The sequence below is a fragment of the Salminus brasiliensis genome, chromosome 22, assembly GCF_030463535.1.
Source record: "Salminus brasiliensis chromosome 22, fSalBra1.hap2, whole genome shotgun sequence".
Taxonomy (NCBI): Eukaryota; Metazoa; Chordata; class Actinopteri; order Characiformes; family Bryconidae; genus Salminus; species Salminus brasiliensis.
Window position 1 is genome coordinate 26577422 of NC_132899.1, and position 20775 is coordinate 26598196.

Here is a 20775-nt window from a genome sequence, read left to right on the forward strand (position 1 = left end):
GGGCTTAAATTAAATTAGTTTGAAGTTGAATACAAATTAGAGACTGTAACAAAGCTGATCTGCACCTTCACAATTCCATGGACGATGGCTTGGATAGATGAGTTGATACATCCTTTACTGGTGATCATAAAGAGAGTGTGTTGGAAATACCCCTCCAGGCCTGTGTGTGTGTCACTCTGGATAATATGGTTTTGTGTGTAGAGATCATCATACATCAGCTGGAGCTCTTTGAAACTTCATTCTGAACTCATTGGCAGCATCATTTTTACCTCATTACCTCAAGCCTCAGTCTTTGTGAGACCATGCCAATTTCTGCAGTCACAAACACTACCCCAACACATCCAAACATATTTCAAAACACCCATAATGAAGGCTCTGCTGAACAAACGAGTATGGATCCCTCCTGTGTACTGATCTAGATTGGTGTAGCCCATCTTTTCAAAACAAAAAGCAGAAATCCCTGTACACTTGAGGCCTATTCCATCACTATTACAGGAACAGTAGCTTAGCAGTATCTATTAAAAGAGGCATTGGTCACAAATGTTATCAAAGTAAAATAAAAAAAATTTAAAAAATCAATAACAAATCACTGGAAAGTCCCTACTTACCAAGGGTACATTAGTGAATTAGTTTTCTAATTACCACTGCTCTATCCTATCTAAAAAAAAAAACAAACAGAATGAGTCATTACATGTTTGGGAGTTGAAGTTGATGGCTAACACTAATGAGTTCAACTGTGATTCCAGTCATCAGCAGAAACAGACCCATAAGCACCAGCGCCAGGCTACCGAGGCCACAACAAACAGCCTTACGAGCCATGTTTCTACTCTACAAACACAGAAGCTTCTCAGGAACATTCAGAGACTCAGAACAGTCATTGGCTAGAATTTAGCACACTTCTTGATATTATAATAAGCCAACCACTGTTTTCAAACAGTAACACTGCATTGTCTTCAATAAAAATCTTATCATCATTTATATATACACACATTCACTAGTATTACAAGACAGAACTGAAACAGAGCTAGTAAAATTACCTATTTAAAAACGTAAATAATGAGTATGCACTAGATAAGTAAAAAGTTAAAGTTAGTTATTTGACTCATTAAACGTGACTGTTTTTGGTGCCACACAGAACCATTAACAAAATGTTTTCTAGCAATACAAAGAAGCATTCAAGTATTCATTCATGTCATGACTGTACAGACCCATTGCCTTTATAAAAGAACACTTGAAGGAAAAAAAAATAAACAAAAAAAAAAACCCAAAAACACTTACTACTACAGTACTTAAATTTAGTAGCCAAGCACTATGACCAAATCACCACTGCCAATTCAAGAATAAATAAGGATCTTACTGAAATAAATAGTAAGTGATCAGTTCTTTCAGAGCACAGACCACTATACTTTTTCATCCCTGCCACAGATAAGAAAGATTAGTTATGTAACCATCAAGATAATCAAAAACAGAAAATGTATCCCACACCAACACTACATTTTAAGTTATTTATGAACTTCCCTCGTTTACAATCAAGTATTATATACCTTCAATACACTCAAGCTCTTAAATCTAAAACCCAAATACATAAAATATGAGCCAAAGATTGAAGCAGTAAGGGGGACATGTCTCTTTAACTGTTTAGACATCTATGGGAGTTTTGTTGTTAAAACTTACCATTTTAGGCCAGCAGTTTATAGGTTTGAATATGTTCATTAATGTATGATTACAATAAAATCAATCAATTAAACATAGCCAGATAAAAGAGGTACGTCAAACATAAATCTGTAAGGTTGTCATTTATTTGCCAAAAAGTGTTAGCAGCCTTTTTCATTGGACAGCTAATTGTTACTGGGAGAGAGAGTTCCAACCCTGCTCATTAAGCATACAGAACAACATGGTAGACCATAATCTCTCTAAACAATCACTGTACATTGACACTAAACAGGTCCCCTGCCCAACAGTCTGGAGTTAAGGCAGAACCAAAGACACAGGCCATTTGGCTTAGACAAAAACAACAGGACACAAAGTGTGGTCAAATTCCACTGAGTGGAACACAAAAGAAACATAGTAATAAATAAACTCAACATAAACTCAACACAAAACAAACAGCTGAACTCAAGACACTGAACTTAGCTTTGTGGTAATCACTGATAATACTTGCTTATATAGCTTGACACGAGAGGTAAGACAAAGGGAACTACTAAATAATTATTGCTGGTAAGAATCATACCAAGGACAATGACAGTGTAACAAACACAGACATTGACACACCTTGAGCTATGGATGTTAATATTTTCTACTTTTTAAGAAACTTACAAGCAATTATAACTTAAACCATAGCTACGAATATAAAAAGTAACTAAAAAAAATTATTTCAATTGTATTTCAGTTATAAGGCCCTGGTACTTCTAAGCATTTCTCCCAGCAACAGTTATTTACTAGTTAGTTTTCTGTTCATGCATTTTGGAAAATACCTTTAACTGGTGTTAAAATTGGTTCTAACTTTCAGAAAATAGTCCTGCAATAATCCAATACTCTGGGCATACAGTGCCAAACATTTGTAGAAAACAAATGAGGCGTAGTTTGCCTTAGTAGTTAGCATCAGTAGCATATGGTCCATTACTATAGACAAAAATTGACACGCTTTTCCAACTTGAAAACTCACTCATCATAAAGGTCATTGGGCAGACACTGAAAGACTGGTGAGCTGGTTTGTTCTTTTCTAATTAAAAAAGACAAACATAAATACATATAACTATTTAATCATATGACCATAGACCACAAAATTAGTGTACAGTCCTGGCAAGAAAGGCACTGAGGAACTTTTTTTTTTTTTTTTTTAAATGTAAGATTTGTGTGAAAAATACTTTCATTTTTTATAGAAAGTTCTTTGTATAGGTCGTAGGGGGGTGGAGGTTAAAGGATGGCAGTTTTTACACTTGTCAAGTAGATGGTCTGAAAGGTGAGATTTGAAGTGAGAATTTAACTGACTGGGGGAGAGAGTTAGAAAATGCAGGTAGTCAGTTTGAACAAAGGAGGGGAGGGGACCAAAAAAAAAAAAAAAAAAAACAGTCAGGTTCAGTCATCTCAGATCACACATTGAAATGCTGTTAATATTTACTACTATGAGCTTCGCAGCCTTAAGTAATAAATCATGGTAAACATCTAGTCACCCAAAAGAGAATGGGGAATGCAATTATTTGTTCAGATATCTCTGATCTATTGAAGCCGATCCATTTTGGCATGTCTTATCTAAAGCAAGGTAATAAAAGGCATTTGCCATTCTGGTCCCATTTGCTACACACTACATTGCCTGTGGCAGAATGGGTCTGAGACGCAGATGGAGGGTAGGCAGTGTGTGAGGAATGAAATGCTTTGGATGAGTTTGACAGTCACAGTGACTTGTAGCTCAGTACTAAAGGGATTGGCTTGTGACATGAGAGATTGTTAGGTCATCATCATGTGATTGAGTCCTGGCACTTGAGGCAAGTGTTTTGGTTCCCACTCCCCAGCTGGAAACAGCAGTCAATCAGAGTCAATTCTGCTGTACTTCATATGGCCCCACTGTAGCAATCGCCAAGAGAAGGGCATCTGGTAGCTGCGGGGTACAACATCATGGACATTTGTCTCCAAGTACTGAAAAAACCTGTACCACCAGACACGGGAGAGGAAGTTGCTCTGAGATGCCCCCTTTAGGTCCTGTACAAAAAAGAGATGATGTTCAAACACAAGTCGAAAAGCAATCGTTTGACCATAAATATTAGGACAGTGGTCTGCAAACATTTTTTGCTACAGGCACTACTACAACCTTGTTTGTTAAATAAAGTGTTGATCATTAACTTCATTTTAATAGCCTTAAATAGTTAATATTGGTCTTTGATCTATATATATAATTATATTACAGCTGTTGGACATCATAAGATCATGGGCGACAAATTAGGCTCAAAATAAAAAATAAATAAAAAAAAAGGTACATGACTGCATAAGCAGTAAGTAATCTAGCATCTCTTTTAAGCAAACTGGCCAGAAAAATACAAAAGCACCATTCAACATTTTTATTTTGCACAGTATATTAATATAATAAGAAGCTAGTTAGCGCTGGACTTATTGACAATAAATCATCATAACCGGAAAAGGAAAACAAAGACACTGAATTTGTCCAATCAGTATTCCCTGAACAGATATTCAAAGCAATTTTAAAGGCTAAATCATTAAGGGTAGCATAAATGAAGTTGCTCTTCATACAGCGGGGTGGGCAAGGCCGGCACATTTCTGCACAATGTTGTGCTTTTCCCGCTCAAGCATACTTGGCTCAGCTCACCTGTTAAGTGCCAGGTTGAGTAGGTCTGTTAGAGCAGGTAAATCAGCAAACTGTGCGGAAAAGCACTTGTTTGTGCTACAAACATTATGTTCTTGTGATGAAAGTGATCAGTTCGGTCATTGCAGCCCCTACTAATGTGTCTATTGTGGCAACTCCAATCATGATAAAACACCATTTTAAAATCACGCAGTCCTAGTATAATGGGAAAAAAAATTATATATATATATATATAAATAAAATAGGTAATTTTTTAACCAGGTTCTGTGGACATGACATATGGCATATGAAACAGGCACCAAAACACCTGTGTAATTGTGGACTCTTAGGAAGTTACTTACTGGCTGGTTGGCCATGGTGTGGTACCACCAGAAGAGACGTGTAGTGATGAAGTAGGCTATGACAACATCTATAGTGTAGTGGTCATGAGCGAGAAGGATGCAGAAAACACCCACAGCACACAGCATTCCGCAGCCCCAATGGTACCACCAGAACCGTCGAGGTGAGTCTGTAAGATCACATTATCAGAATCAGAATCAGAATCTCTTTATTTCACCAAGTATATTACACATACAAGCAATTTGTCTTGGTGAGAGCAACACGTATGACAAGTAACAAAAAAAACACAGAACACAGTCTTAAACTAAAGGAAAAATGACACTAAACAATAAATAGGGTAGGGGATAAATTTAAAAAGTAAAAAGTACTAAAGGTAATAAAGAGCTGATATTTACAGAAAAGAACATCTGTACAGTGTGCAAATAGACATAGTGCAAATAGACAGAGTGCAAAATAGCTGTTCAGTCCGGTTTGGTACAGTTCAGTTGTGTGTTTTGAGGTTTACAGTGGGAGGTGTTCATTATAACATGCCTTTGAATTTTGAACACTTCTCTCAGTAAGCACATCTTTATCTTCGTAAAATCAAATGAGTGCACTGTATGGTAGCAACTCAGGTTTAATTCATTCCATAAAAAAAAAAGAAAAATGCCACTGATACCACTGCATTTTTAGAGACTTCCCTCTGTTAACAATTGGTCCGATGCCATTACTGGATAGAAAACCAGTTTCACAATGCGGACTTAAACGTGGTGCAGAGTGTTTTTTCTTTTTAGAGCAATTCTTTAGTCATTTGAAGTACACAGCCATCTAAAGTCAGTAATAGAAACTCACATTTCAATGGCAACACCAAACAAGCACCACAAGGTGGCTCTGTTGTTCAAATTAAGGTTCTGGCAGATTTTAAATCAGGGCAAAGGGCATGCAACACTTTCTTACATTCTTTCATGAAGAGATAGGTGAGGGTCAACATGACTGTGTGGCCGCTGTACAGGTAATCTCCACACAAATTGTGAGAGCCAGTGATGGTCAAGCCACCACCAGCAAGCATCTTCATTACTCGTCGCATCTGGGACTCCCAGTCACCATACAGCTGCAATAAAGAATGGACAGGTGTGTTAGCTATGTGCTTAACACAGTTACTACAGGATTACAATTAACATTTAAAAAACTATTAAGATTTTGTGTTTGGTTCTTTTTGGATTTGGCAAATATTCTCTCTCACAATGCTACCAGTTCCAGGACCAGAAAGGACAGGAAGTGCTACCCTGTCAATGAGTCACAGGATACCAGGCACCTAATCTTTTCGAACTGCCGCTTAGGTTTGTTTACATCAAGTACAACCGTATAAAACCCAATTATAATTCTATTATTTGTAATTTTACTAATTACACTTCAACATGGGCACACACAAACATGCTTTTTCATGTAACATCCAGTACATCAAGTACTACTAAAAATGAATAAATAAATGAAATGTATTCTTAAATTAATGTCTAGATAATTACACATTCTGCTAACATTCTATAAGCATCATGTGTAAATACAACACATCACACATTGTAATAGAACAGATGTAACAGAGCAAGTCAATTATATGACAAAGTGTAAATGTAAACGCCCTACCAAACATGATCAAGAACTTCTAACTCCCTCTTTCTCTCTGCTGCACTCAACAGGAAAGAATGATCAGAGAAGTCAGAAGGCTGCCTGGCTAAGTCTAACTCATGATAAATGACTTCCAGCCCACCCTGTTCTGGGTGAGGATTTCCTGCCCTGTGTAATGGGTGTATGTCAGTTTCACATCCACCACACAGATAGAGACAGAGAGAGAGAGAGAGAGAGAGAGAGAGAGAAAGAGAGAGAGACACATCAAGACGAGAGTTCCCCATGGGACTTCACCATGGCAACGCAATCACACTCCAAATAATCACCTTCTTCACTCCTTTATTACTCATGCTCTTCCATTTTCCCAGCACTCATTACAGTAAATAATGTATATGTAATACTTATGTGCCCTAACTGTGATAAATTACTGCCATCATGTTCAGAAAAACTAAACTTTTTCTGCATTAGTTTTCTGCAACATTTAATTTCATTTGTGATCATAAAGCCAGGTTGCATTTTATATATGTTACTAAAACAAATGGCTGTCCTAATGTTGACATTTCAACAATTCACACAAAGGTTCACATAGTAGTTTTTGCCTTAATTGTTCATTAATTTTTCATGGAAATCTATGTGATTTATCAAAAGCAGGCATTGGGGGGTGGGGGGCAAGTAGGTTGAGGGGCAAGATTTAGGCTCTCCAACCATACTTATAGGACTGAGCAGGTTTTCAGTTTTAGGCTGGGGTGGGAGTAACAAATCTGCATAGTATATTAATAGAACCCATAAATCTTTTTTTTTTTTTTTTAGAATAATAACAAATAATTTTAGAATAATAACAAATATCAAATAAAATATAGAAAAATTGTACTCAGTTCTGAACCAATGTATAAATTCCTACCTTGGGTGAACACTTAAAATGCATCCCTGGAACAGGCAGAGTAGTGATGTACATGGTGATACACCGGTACAGGTACAGGGTCCCCACAATGAACAAGAACCGCCGACCAACAATTGACCTGTCAATGAAATATTTGATGGACTGATGTCACCAGAATTACAGATCAGAAAGAATTTAGCAGCATGCACCATAAGGCAGAACACTTACTTGTGTTTCATGAGACTCCACTGTATGATCCACAAGATCACCAGAATCATCCCGTTTATCTCACATACGGAGAAAGCCCACTCCACTCGATCGAAAAAGTCGAAGAACTTGTCGGGTAAAGGAGGGGTCGCCTCCTTAGGAGGCACACGCTCATGCACTATTGAAATCATGATGGTGGTGAAAACAAAGCAGCAGATAGCATATAATAAGGCTATGCCAGTCTTTCCCCATTCGGTGGGGAACTGCGGCCCAACTGGTTCGGGAATGGGAATACGCACCAGTTCCTTAGTATAGCCATTCACCAAACCATTTAGTTTGATCTTGCCGGAGGCACCATTGTCACTATTGTGAGATAAGACGACATGACCGTTGGCAAAGCCGTTCTTGTGCACTTCAATATGGTGCTCAATGTTGAGTGTCTTGATCTTGTCCAGGAGCTGCTTGCCACCGTCTGCTGCAATTCGGGACAGAGGAGGCTTCTGGAAGTCAGCCTAAAAGTAAAGATATATTACACCTCACTATGTCTGTATTGTGCCTTTTAGAATGTCAAACTTGTCAGTAATGTTTATGGGTGTGTGAAAGTTAATATAGCTGCAACTTGATATGGCTGCACCTATTAAACAACAGCTTCCATTTTAATAAATAAAGCAAATGTGAAAGAACAGAATTTTATTTTACCCAACACATATTTGTTATCCAAAGACTGGTTAATTAGTTTTGCACTTGTACTTCAAACTGATGCATTTTTGATGCACAAATCTGATGCATTTCAGAGGTATACAATGTTTAGGCAACATGGGAATACTGTGCTTATGTATTTTAAAGGTATGTCTTTGGTATAATTATGTCTAACGTAGGGGTGAGCAATATGGCTATTTTATCGTATTATGATAGATTGTGTTATTGTTAAACACAACATACTTTTCTGAGCATGTGGATATAATCAGTGCTTAAAGAACACTGACTAACTGCATACTTCATTAAAAAGAGTGTAACTAATCATGTTTAATTGGATAAGTGCAGCAAATATTCAATATAAATCACTGCACTAGGTAGGGGAGAGTATTTAAATAGCAGATATTTAATGTTACCATATTGCCCACCCTAGTCTATCTTTTTTATTTTATGTTGTATAGCTTTTACTTATGTCTTAACAGTTACGAATGGAAATCAAATACCTGAGAGAGCCGCAGCAAGGCTTGGCCGTCTGCGTGCCGGAGGGGCTCTGTGTACTCCTGCATGCCCTCTTCAGCCAGCCAAAGACTGACCTGTTCCATAGACCATAGATGGGCTGCCTTTTTCATGCCCGTCCCTCAGCTTGTGAAAATGGATTGGAAAATCACAAGTGAGCTGGGCGAAGGAGCAGAACAGCGCAGGCCGCTACAGCACACACAGACTTCCCCCAGTCATAGTCATTATGCAGACGAACAGCAATGACTACTGCAGGAGAAAAGCTTAAAGCTTTAGAATGTTTTATCCAAATGAGATACCATCTTCCAACGTATTGTCCTGTCTGGAAAATAAACACAGATTTGAACATTTTTCAGTGAACAACAGACCCAAAGGCCATTACAGGAGTATGTACATAAACATAAAATTTTTTTTTAACTGACTAACCTGACCATTTGAAAAGTGTGTTAAGCATTTTGCTTCAGGGGTAGATTTAGTGGAGTAGCACGGAAATCAAAGTGGAAATTTGATTGGTCAACTCCGCAAGGAAAAAGCCCATTAATGAATTAATGCACATTCAAAATTGCTCTCTACTGAAGAAACAGTGAACTCTATTGTGGGTCCGCCATGTTGTAGTGCTGTTTAAATTCTCAAAAGAAAGTCTATTCATCATGCACTATTTATGCAATCTGAGTCCTACTGTACTGTTAAGAGGACATCCTGGGCTTTCCATTGAGGCCTCAATTGTGGGGGTGTGGCCAATAGAGCAGGGACTTCCTTTTCAAAACGGCAGCTCTCACAAGTTTCACATTTTATGACAACAAGAAGGGCAAGTGATCAATCTTTTGCAGATTATGTTTCAGAAATGGTTTCTTTAAATGAGATTAACTTCAATTGTGTAAGATACAGTAATTCAAACTCTGTCAAACCAAAGATTTTATTTATTGTCCTCAGTAGTGGACAACAAGACTTTCCACCTCTCCTTTTTATCCATTTTTCACCCTTTAGGAAGCAGCGAGCGTGTGGCAAAAATGGATTTTACTCAGAATTGTGAAAGAGGAGTCAGACTTTGAGCTCTCCGGAGGTGGAGGAGGGCCGGAAGATAAAAGGTCAGAGGAGGACCTATGAGGAGTTTTCAAGGAGCCTGCACAGAAACTTCTGGTCTTCTGATTACTCTAAACAACCAGTATTTCGGACACACAAACCAGTACTCATCTCTGGAGAAAGCCTTTTAGTGTTCAGATTTCTTTTCTGCATCCTTTGTTTTTTTTTTGTTGTTTTTTTTAAGTTCATAAAATGAAAAAATAATTAACATGAAAATAAATATAACACCATTACACACCAAGACCAAGCAAGACCCAATGTCCAGTACAAGGGACATATGCAACAATATAAGGAGATACATGACCTGTTTATCCTGACCTCTAGAGCCCTCCTTATTGGTTAATCAGAGCACAAGCACTTACTTAAACTCTAAGAACTCGTGAGTGTGTCAGCCTGGGTGTGGCAAGTCTGTTTACAATCTGCCCCAGGCAAATGAAAGGGATGCCTCACATATGGTTCACATTATAGACAGGCTCCCCCTACTCGACAGAACTATTATCGAATGGCTGAACTACACAGTTGCTTTTCTGATACTTAAGACAACCACGTCCAGCTTTCAGCTGCACTATCTGGTATAGCTGCATAAACACAGCAATGAAACGTGCTATGCACAAGAGTTACTGTGGTTTCCTGCCCAAAAGCGCTAAAGTGAAAACAGTCACAGCTGTGGGAAAAACACTGGTTTAAATCAAACAAGTTAGATATACAGTGGTTAATGTCTCACACAAGCATGCCAAACTATGCAACAATGACTTTTGTGGGTTCATGGGTCTAACATGCAAACATTTGCAAACAAAAGTTTGTCCTGTATGCAAATGCACTAACCCAGTGTGTGGTAACTGTTTGATGTCAAACATCAGTGACAAATTCCCTACCTTTAAAAGGGCCGCTTGGAAGGCTACTAGGCTGTTAGCATGATACAGAGTGATAATTTTTAAAAAGAAAGGCTATACATGTCTAGGCAAAAGGCACACATGTCGACCCCAAAGCAATGAATACACCTTTATTAAACAAATTAAATTATTAAAAACACACAGACTCACACAAAAAACCTGCCTTGCCCAAAATGTCCAAAACAGGAAAGTAGCAGAACATACTAGCTGTTCATTTCATCTCCCCAACTCAAGTATTCCTAAGAACCACAAGATTTAAGCTTAACATAACCTACAGTATCTATATATACACAGTACCCATATACACACACATCCTTGACATAGCATATGTCAACATAGCATATGTCACTCAGCTTACCTTAGTCCCACCATTACCAACAGTAGGGCTGCTCTCGTTGTCTAAACACTGTTAGCTTCTAAAGTTTTTAGCCCCTCTCACTTAATCCCTCCCTTCTAGTGACTAACTCCCTCCAGTCACACAAGGCCCCGCCCCTTCCCTCTAACTCATGTAATCTTCCACTGAGGGGTGACTGCGCTGAAAATAAGTTTTGTGCAACTGTTGGGCCCTGTTAAGTGAGTTGCCTAGCAACATAAAAAAAGGAAATCATACATGTAATGAGTAACCACACACAAAACTAACAACTCATCTTGATGGTTGCTAGGACAGCCAATGCCTTGCAATATACAGAGATGGGAACTGTGAAACAAAGTATTCTTGGGAGCAGCTGAAAAGTGATAAACTCAAAAGCTCTTATGTTGCACTTGCCACATTACAGTGGGTCACTTACCCTGTCTTGATCAACTTTCGAGCCCTTATAAACACCCCACATTTGGAATAAAAATCTGACATTTAGTTGTGTAGATATAGACAGTGGAGTGCAGACTGGGAGAAAAGGGTCGAAGGGTCCCCAATAAATGATACTGAAAAGCTTCAGTTGTTCAGTTATTTTTAAATAAACCTGTTTAAATAGTCTCGGACGCATGCTATCTATAAAATGCATGGCAAAAGTTATCCATTTTCAAAGATTGTAAGAAACCAACCAAGCCTATTTAAGATTGGGCCTCAAATAACTTGAAACAATAGTTCAGAATTTAAATGTAAATAAATTGTTGAAATATAAAACGGTCATTCAGAATGGTATTGTGCATTGCAGAGAAATGCAAATTCCTTTACAGTGGTGGTAATAAGAACCAGGGGTTGTGGTGTCTACATCACAAATAGTCATTTTATTTACTTTCCAAAATGTCCAGAGAACTACACATGTGGACTTTTCTGTTGATAACAGTTAACACAGTGGTAAACTGTCGTCCTGAAAAATGTTATAGATTTTCTTTAAACAACAGTGGAACAACGTCTCAGGTGTGGCTTTTAGGCGCTAGAAACCGGACATCCAGAGCGTTTATATCACCAATGCAATCACCAATTTTAATTCGAACAGGATATCTTACAGCAAACTATTCTGATTTGTGTTAAAATTGTAATCATTTAATTTCAATCTGTTCCTCTTTAACTCATGCTTTTAAGAAAACAAAGTGCCATTCCATTATAGAACCAAGGCAAATTTTGTTCAGTGAACAAAGATCCTGAAATTCAGTCCACAAACATGCTCACCTGCATTTTATTTCAACCATTCAGCATGCAGTATTTGTGTTTCGACATGCGAAGAGATGATATGCAAATATTAGCAGCTGAAAAGGTCCCAAATCATAGATTTGATTTGTGAAACAGGTCTAAATTCATTCCTAAGGCACCATTACAGCAGAGGCCATTCTAAAATGACCTCAGACTGCATAAGGACAAAACAGAAACATCAATCTCACTACTCATTTACAGCAAAGAAATAAAAAAAGCATGCACTTGACAGCATGACTCCAAAGAGCAGAAACTCATCTTTATAGTTTAAGTGCCCATGGCGAAAAAAGAAAAAAATTCAGACCTGAAGTAAGTAATGGGTGAAGAATCAGAGAGTTGCTGAACCTGCTTAAGGGCTCTTTAGTTTGGAGTTCAATGAGGCAGCACATTCAATTTCAAGGCAGCTTTGACGATCCAAGCCATTACACAGAAGTGATTTTCAAAGCCTGGCGAAAATGTATACTGCAGTTTGTCAGTCAGTGGTGCTTACAATCCAGCCTTCGTTCCAAGAATTTTTCCGGCACTTTATTCATGTTGTCCACGACCTTTCATTCAACTGCACGGCCGGTCAACTTTCGGTCAACTACAATATTTACAATATTGTAAAAAAAAATCCCATGTGGTGCCAATCAACACAAGACCATTCATCATGAAAATGTCAAAATCATTTTTAAAAACATATTTTACTTCCAAAACTATTACTCTACTTTCAATTTTAAATATCAGTAAAATCCTTCGTGACAATTTCTACTGCAGTAGAAGGTGAATGATGTGTCAATACCTGGGCCACAGTAACAGTGAGAACAGAGAAATACCACCTGCATTTTTCATTCCACTTAACGCATTGTTAGCATACTAGCATCACGATCACCAAGTATACCTAAAAGAACAATACATCCGCAGTAATGCGTTCGCTTTGAACAAAGTATAATGTGGAAAATCAATAAATATTAACAAATACCATGTATGCAAATACTGGCACCTAAAACAGATAACTGAGTACTGAAGTTTCTGTGTGTATTCTTAATCACAATCTGGTAGTTTACCCCAGTAATGTTTGCTCCTACCTCTGACCAAATCTTTTCTTTTCTTTTTTTTTTTTCTGAGGAGTGCGGACATTACTTAGTGGAGCACACTGATAGCGCTGATTAGTTTATTTTTGGAATGCTTTGGCATGATTTCCACTAGGCCACAGAGACAAGAGTTCATGGAAAGCCAACAGCTGTTTACATAGCAAGAATATTTCAGCTAGCACCAAACCCTTAGACGGCTCCTACTCTATAGTCTCAGTCTAAACAGTGATCACTTTAATGTAGCCAAGTTGAAATGCAATTAGGATAGCAAGATTGTCCAAGATTTCAAAGAGGAAGGATTAAAAAGATGTTTATAGAACTATCTCTAGGTCACATAATTAACTGGCCTATTTCTTTCTCTTCCCTCTGCTCCAAGATGACTTAATTCCCAACTGAGCCACTGGCTCACGTTGTTGACCCTATTTAAAACAGTCAAATGCAAGGTATGCAGGCAAATGTACAGCAAAAAAGAAGCAAAATAGCAAGGCTAATGCAACAACAGTTTCAGAATGAATTTAACAGCTTTCTGTCAGGTAGTTTTTGGAGCCTGGGTCCCAATATCACTGCTGTGAACAATTCTGAATTGGTAGGTTTCTTACAATATAGTTCAAAATCTTAATCAAATTTTGTAGAAAATTTGAACAATCATTGGAATTCCTCTTTAAATATTATTCCATACAATTCATTGAAAAGTATACTTTATTATTCCATGAAAAGTGGGATATTATGCAAATTGCAACAAGAAGCTGTCCTGGGTCAAAGTAAGTTTGATAAGACCATCACTGTCAGGCAGAGGACAAGCCACAACGCTACCATTCACAGACTGAATCACTCTCTGTCCTCCAAGAATTCCTTAACACACACATTCCATAAGCCTGCATCTAATTACCATGGCCCAGCTAAACGCAAATGTACACCAGCAAAAAACACAACAAGAACAAGCATCAGCCCACACACACACACACACACACACACACACACACACACACACACACACACACACACACACACACACACACACACACACACACACACACACACACACACAAACGTTCCCAACCTGACAGAAATTATCAAGACTGAAGCTGAAAAACCACAAACATGAACTAAACATGGCTCATCCCTGGTAATTCAAACAAAGCCAAAACAAAGGCCAAAAACAAGGCAGGCCACAAAGGAAATTACACCAAACAAGACACAGGGCATTTGATACCTTGCTCAATTCCCTGTGCTAGTAAAATTTTCCATTGTTCAACCCCTATCCTGGACCATGGTTGCAGGGCTCATTTACAGTCTGGAGAGAGAACAGATCTTGAAGCATTGTGTTTTTTTACACAGAGATCTTTTAACAAAAACACCTCTTATGTCTCTAGCAGGGCAATGATTTCAGTAGTACAACTACACCAGCCACATATCTGCACCAAATGTTAAAGAGATGTACCCTCTAAGGACAATTTCACATCTGCATTTTCTGTTGGGTTCAATTCAGTTCTTGTTCATTTTCCCTCTTGGTGAAATTCGTTTGGGCAGGTGTGAATACAGTGATCGCACTCAAGTGTGGACAAAACAACCGAAGCTGTGGAGTGGTTTGTTTGTAATGAGAACATAATCTGTCCAGTATTGAATTAATAAACCCTCAATTTTTTGTTTGAATATTTTGAAAACACAGTTTTCCTGACATTCCCGACCAATATAAATTAAATTAAACTGAATACATGAACGCTTACATTCCTTCTTCACAAAAAGGTTTTATTATTGGGGATACAAAGGTTTCTTACAACAGCCATGTATAGATCAATTGAAAGCTGGTATGGTTACACAAACATAGCCTTTGAAGAAAGCAATAGTTTATCCAGCTCTGGAACACAATCAGTCTCATTATTCAGATGTCAATGATACACAACTAATTCAAATTTTTAATTTGGCTTCAAATTGCATGCAACTGGTTCAGAAAATGTAATTACCAATCCTCATTGTCGAAGACATTCTGACTTAATTACGTTTATAGCAACATTATCTCTGTTAAAGATCTTGTGACATCACTCCCTGAATGTAACTAATGACTCATAATATGTGAAGAATCATGACAGACCATGGCAGGGTTTTACTTTGACCAGAAAGTTGTGGTACAGCCTGAACTGTAATGCACATCACAAGAATTAAAACCACCATTACACAATGACTGTGACAGTGACACAATAGCTACTCTAGGCCATTTTACAACAGAGAGTGAGGAGGGGGAAAGAAACTCTAAAGTCTCCAAGCCACAGTGAAGACAGAAGTATCAACAGGAAACCATGCACAACTCCACTATGGGGCCCTAAATGCTTCTATGCAAAGAATATATGCACAGAAATATGCACCGTCCAGAACACAGGACCTTCTTCCTGTATTTACTTTCTTGCTCCCACCCCAGACAGGTCTGACCAATAACTGTGACAGATTTTGAGGTTGCTTGAATTTTCCACTGTGTAAAAAACAAACCAAAACTCATTCAGACCAGAGGAAAAACAAACTGGTGTGAAAACGACTGGATCCTTTTTCCAATCACTAAAACATGGTTGCAAGTTATTTAACCCCAACTCAAGAACAATGTAAAAAGCTGAACAAAAAAAGAAGACATAAATAAGCCACTAATTGTAAGTTGGATTTTGTTCTGTGGAGCATTGAAACATATCTGGAGAAGGAAGAATGAAGCATACACTGAAAAAAAAAAACACCCTACCTACAGTGAAGCATGGCATTGGCTTGGTGATGCTCGGAGGCTGTTTTGCTTCCTCTGGCACTGGAAACCTGCAGTGTATGGAGGGCAAGACGAGGAATTCAACTCCGTTCAATTCAAAGCACTTGTTATATTAGTTATGTTAAGCTGTTGGCAGTGGTAAAATAATGTCTGAAATTAAGTCTACAATGCACATACATACGCATTGCTGCTAATAATAAAACAGTAGTAGTAATGAATCACTTTCTCATTTCTAGAAACATGGTGTTCTCCACTAACTAGCAGTATGCCAAACGTGACAACACATTCAGTTTCATAGGAAGATATTTGCTGCACAGAAACTACCCATTTCCACCGGCCTAGACCTTACTGATTATTTAGGCTTACTGCTTCAGTATCTCTTTCTCCTTTTTGGTTCTCTCAATCAAGCCACTGAAAAGCCCTCACACACACCATTAAGAGTTAGGAGAAGTTAGGAGACAGGAGAAGAAAAAAAACAAAAAAACAAAAGTTAATTTCAGATGAGAATACTGTTGAGAACAAAACAGAAATTACCAGAGCATAATAATTTTCATGATGAACAGCTTTAAGCCAAGACCCTCATACAAAAACATACAATATTGCCAAATGTACTGTATTTGTAATAATCTAATTCTATTATTACATTAACTTAAAGACTACTTAAATGCTTAGGATGTAGTCACCACTGCGGACAACTGTGACAGTAACTTCTCCACAATGGCTAATATTTTATAAAACATTTCCAATTTAAAACCAGTTGCACCACCATTTAAGCAGCATTGACAAACATTGTATTTTGGAGTTTGTTCAGCACCGGGCCCTCATATGATGACCACCTAAAACTGTTTATAACCTCAGGACAACTAAAGCTGAACTCTCTACCAAGTCAAACAATGCAGGGCACAAAAGGAAATTAGATTGCCTAGGTTATATTACACTCTAGCCTTGGGGGGACTAGCACACATTTAGAACAGTAACCCTGACCTTCCTAATGTAACTACTTAACAACAAACTATATGTCCAGTATTGAATTAATAAACCCTCAATTTTTTGTTTGAATATTTTGAAAACACAGTTTTCCTGACATTCCCGACCAATATAAATTAAATTAAACTGAATACATGAACGCTTACATTCCTTCTTCACAAAAAGGTTTTATTATTGGGGATACAAAGGTTTCTTACAACAGCCATGTATAGATCAATTGAAAGCTGGTATGGTTACACAAACATAGCCTTTGAAGAAAGCAATAGTTTATCCAGCTCTGGAACACAATCAGTCTCATTATTCAGATGTCAATGATACACAACTAATTCAAATTTTTAATTTGGCTTCAAATTGCATGCAACTGGTTCAGAAAATGTAATTACCAATCCTCATTGTCGAAGACATTCTGACTTAATTACGTTTATAGCAACATTATCTCTGTTAAAGATCTTGTGACATCACTCCCTGAATGTAACTAATGACTCATAATATGTGAAGAATCATGACAGACCATGGCAGGGTTTTACTTTGACCAGAAAGTTGTGGTACAGCCTGAACTGTAATGCACATCACAAGAATTAAAACCACCATTACACAATGACTGTGACAGTGACACAATAGCTACTCTAGGCCATTTTACAACAGAGAGTGAGGAGGGGGAAAGAAACTCTAAAGTCTCCAAGCCACAGTGAAGACAGAAGTATCAACAGGAAACCATGCACAACTCCACTATGGGGCCCTAAATACTAGGCTATATTAGGACCATGTGCTTTGCAAAGCACGTCTCAAATTTTCCATAGACAACCCGGAGAACCTGATGTGTTTATGTAATCGGAAACAACAGGACAGCACAAGACAGACCACCCAGGAGGGAATGAAAAAAAAAAATTAATCTGCAGATTGAAACACATGGCCACTAAGCAGTATATCCCAACCTGTGGGCTGTATATGGGGAAATTGGTTGATGGTTAATTAATAAAGCTTTCATTCTGTCATCCAGAAAAATTATTTTGGTCAAAATAATGCAGTCTTTTATATTTTTTAATATGCAGAAAAGTGTGTAATGCTTGCAATACGTAATATAAGCAAATGCAAGTGTTTTAAGAACACAGTAATAAAAATGCTTAATACTATTTAGTCAGACTTTGTTTACATATCAAATCTGCCTGTCTACCAGTTAATTGATCCAGAGACTGCAGTGTGCCTGGCATAGTAACAGAAATAGCACTATTCCTAATCTAGTTAAAAACTGGGGCTGTATTCACAAAATCTCACAGATCTAGGATTAGATTTCCTGCTTATGATCTAACAGAAAGTAACAGGTCCTAGACCAGCTTCCTATTCTTAGAAACTGGCAAAGGTGTTTCAAGTATTGTCCAGGAAACTGCCAGTCATGCACATTTTCATGTTAGATCAGATAAAGTAGGTAGCCAGGTCAATCAGTCCTGCAGCTTCGAATTAGGCACTGTAGGCACTGAATCAACAAATTCAGCGAAAAACTGAAAATACTAGCTACCTATCTGTACATAATAGTTTTAAAAGTGACAATATGTTGTTTTTACTTTGGTAATTGATTCTTTGTTAGCTCACATAAGTCACTATGCAAAGATGTGGCCCCCCACACCTAACTACACAAAGCACACAGAATACTAGCTGGATTGAAGTTCAGAAACTTTTACGCAGGATTATAAACTACAAAACTTTCCTACACAAAACCGTGCAGCAGCTCCAAGTCCAAAACAGAACGTTTCGGACCCAGGTTGGAGTCTCTGGGGTGAAAGCTCAGCTGCTCATCACCATGTTGCCTGGCTATAACAGTGAGAGGATGGTAATGAGAGGGATTCCAGCAGTAAATACACCTGAGAGGTTTCTAATGAGCCAAAGATCACCACAGGTAGCTACCAGGCCTTCCACTCCCAAGCAAGGACCTTCTTAGTGAAATACGGGCTTATAGTTCAGCCAAAATGTGTGTAGGGAAGTAAACACTAAACGCAAGTGTAACCATAAGGCCATTAGGGCAGAAGTAGCAAAACTAATGTTTTCAGTAACTTGGGATGGCAAAGGTAAGCCAACAAGTGCTAGTTACATTTCCCAATAGTTTGACTTAACTGCGCAATAATCGTTTACTTTACTTACTTTAGTAAGTTAGCTAACGTTATTATGATTTTTTTTTTTTTTAGCAATTTGGGCTACAATATGGTTCGCAAACCTACGCAGATAGTGCTACAGTTTTAGACATGTTACCATAGTTATAGAACTGCGTGTATGCTAGCTAACAGTTAAACGTTAGTTACTACGTTGCTCTGGCTAGCTAGCCTTCAGTCTACCTTAGGCTGCTCTTTACAGTCTGTAATGTAGCTAGCTTTCAAAAAGCAGCAGGTTGTGGAAATTATCCGGTTAGCTAGCCAGATAGGGAGTTGATTTTATTTTATTTTATTTGCTTCGCTCACACAGGTAAGGTCAGCTACCATCTCTCCCAGTACAGAAGCCCTTCAGCATGGTGTTTATTCTAGCGTGTAAAAAAACACTATTGGGCTGTGCAAAAAGGCTCCATAAGAGACTGGCTGGTTGTGTACCTGCATGGATCTTGTGTGTTACTGAATGAAGAAAGGCCACAAATAACGTTTCCCAGCACAGCACAGAGAGGCAGACTATGTTATAGCTAGCTTAGCGAAACGATTCGAAATATGCTCCTACATTTAAACCTCCTTCAAATTGAACACACTGGTAAAAAAGTTGTAACGATCAACAGATTGTTAGCTACATATAAGTACGGCATAACGGGATAAGTCACGTAGCTAGTAGTCGTACAATGTGGCTTCTGTGATTTGCATGTTCTCTTAACTGTGTAGGCTAACGCGGACGTAATCGTGTTAGACGTGAAAAACACAGCTAATAAATACTTGCAGTTGGGCACCTACCTGCGACGAACCTACTGTCTGTAGAGAAGCGCTAATGTGCTGGGTAGTAATGTATAATCCTATTTCCCTTTAACGTTGGGATACCCTGTTTGCTGTCCTTTGGGGCCACCACTAAAGTTGCCGTAGCGTCTTCTCTGTTCACCGAAAAGGCGCCCAAACAGGGTGAAATCCCAAATTAGTGCATGTCTATCCCGCTGCGCTCCACGACTATAAGATTTGTTGATCTAGAGTAGGCGGGTCGAAGCATCAGCGAAAGGCCGGTGGGGTGGAGGGGTGGTCTAAGGCTGTGTTCAGATCATTCTGATTTTGTTTATCAAACACGACAGCATAGACTAACTAACCCCTCTCCGTTTTTCGCACTGTGTGGTCGAAAGTGTGTGTGTGTGTGTATATGTTTATTTTATGGCACTTGTTATGGAATACCCACAGTGGTTGCTTTAAATAATGACGTAGGGGTGGGCAACGATGTCGTGTTACGTGCCTTGTGACGCCACGTGTGTGAACAGTATGGAATGAGGGAAAAGCGTATCTACTGTTCAGAAAACAGACTTGAATCTGATTTTAAGACACATGCGAATGGAGATTTACAATAAATACAACAATAAATGAATAAATAATATGTTTTCCTTGTTTTTATTTTGTGTTAATATTTTTAAGTTATACTAAATGTTGATAAATGTTACTTTGTGAAATATCACCCTGCTGTGAAGTAAAATGGATTCAGACAAATAGCCTCTCTCCTCTCCTGTTGCATGCAGTGTTCAAGTCCATGAATTAAAAACAGTGAATAGTTGTACAGCTAAAGCTTTCTGAACTGGTCAACTGGTTACTGTGAATAGATCATAAGATGTTTTGTCTACAAGACTTCTTGTCAATGCTTG

At 38.2% G+C, this 20775-nt stretch overlaps 2 protein-coding genes across 5 annotated transcripts in view; both read right to left on the minus strand.

Annotated features, from left to right (window-relative positions):
• The window catches only part of asah2 (N-acylsphingosine amidohydrolase 2), a 37077-nt gene extending 17102 nt beyond the window's left edge, over positions 1–19975 (minus strand). Inside the window, exon 1 of the mRNA XM_072666680.1 lies at positions 19895–19975. The gene's annotated coding sequence lies outside the window, so the exon portion shown is untranslated. The remainder of the gene's footprint in view (positions 1–19894) is intronic.
• sgms1b (sphingomyelin synthase 1b) lies at positions 1782–19983 on the minus strand. Of its 4 annotated transcripts, none has more exons than XM_072666681.1 (8): positions 19895–19969; positions 15973–16036; positions 8549–8883; positions 7371–7861; positions 7164–7281; positions 5594–5747; positions 4660–4826; positions 1782–3699 (listed from the first exon to the last, which is right to left on the minus strand). In XM_072666681.1, the coding sequence occupies exons 3-8, from the start codon at positions 8672–8674 to the stop codon at positions 3526–3528; spliced, it is 1230 nt and encodes a 409-aa protein (XP_072522782.1). In that variant the 5' UTR covers positions 8675–8883; positions 15973–16036; positions 19895–19969; the 3' UTR covers positions 1782–3525. The 4 variants fall into 4 exon arrangements, with proteins under 4 accessions (XP_072522782.1, XP_072522783.1, XP_072522784.1 ...); XM_072666682.1 differs by having other exon boundaries at positions 15969–16036; XM_072666683.1 differs by lacking the exon at positions 15973–16036 and having other exon boundaries at positions 19895–19983.
• Between the last annotated feature and the right edge of the window lie 792 nt (positions 19984–20775).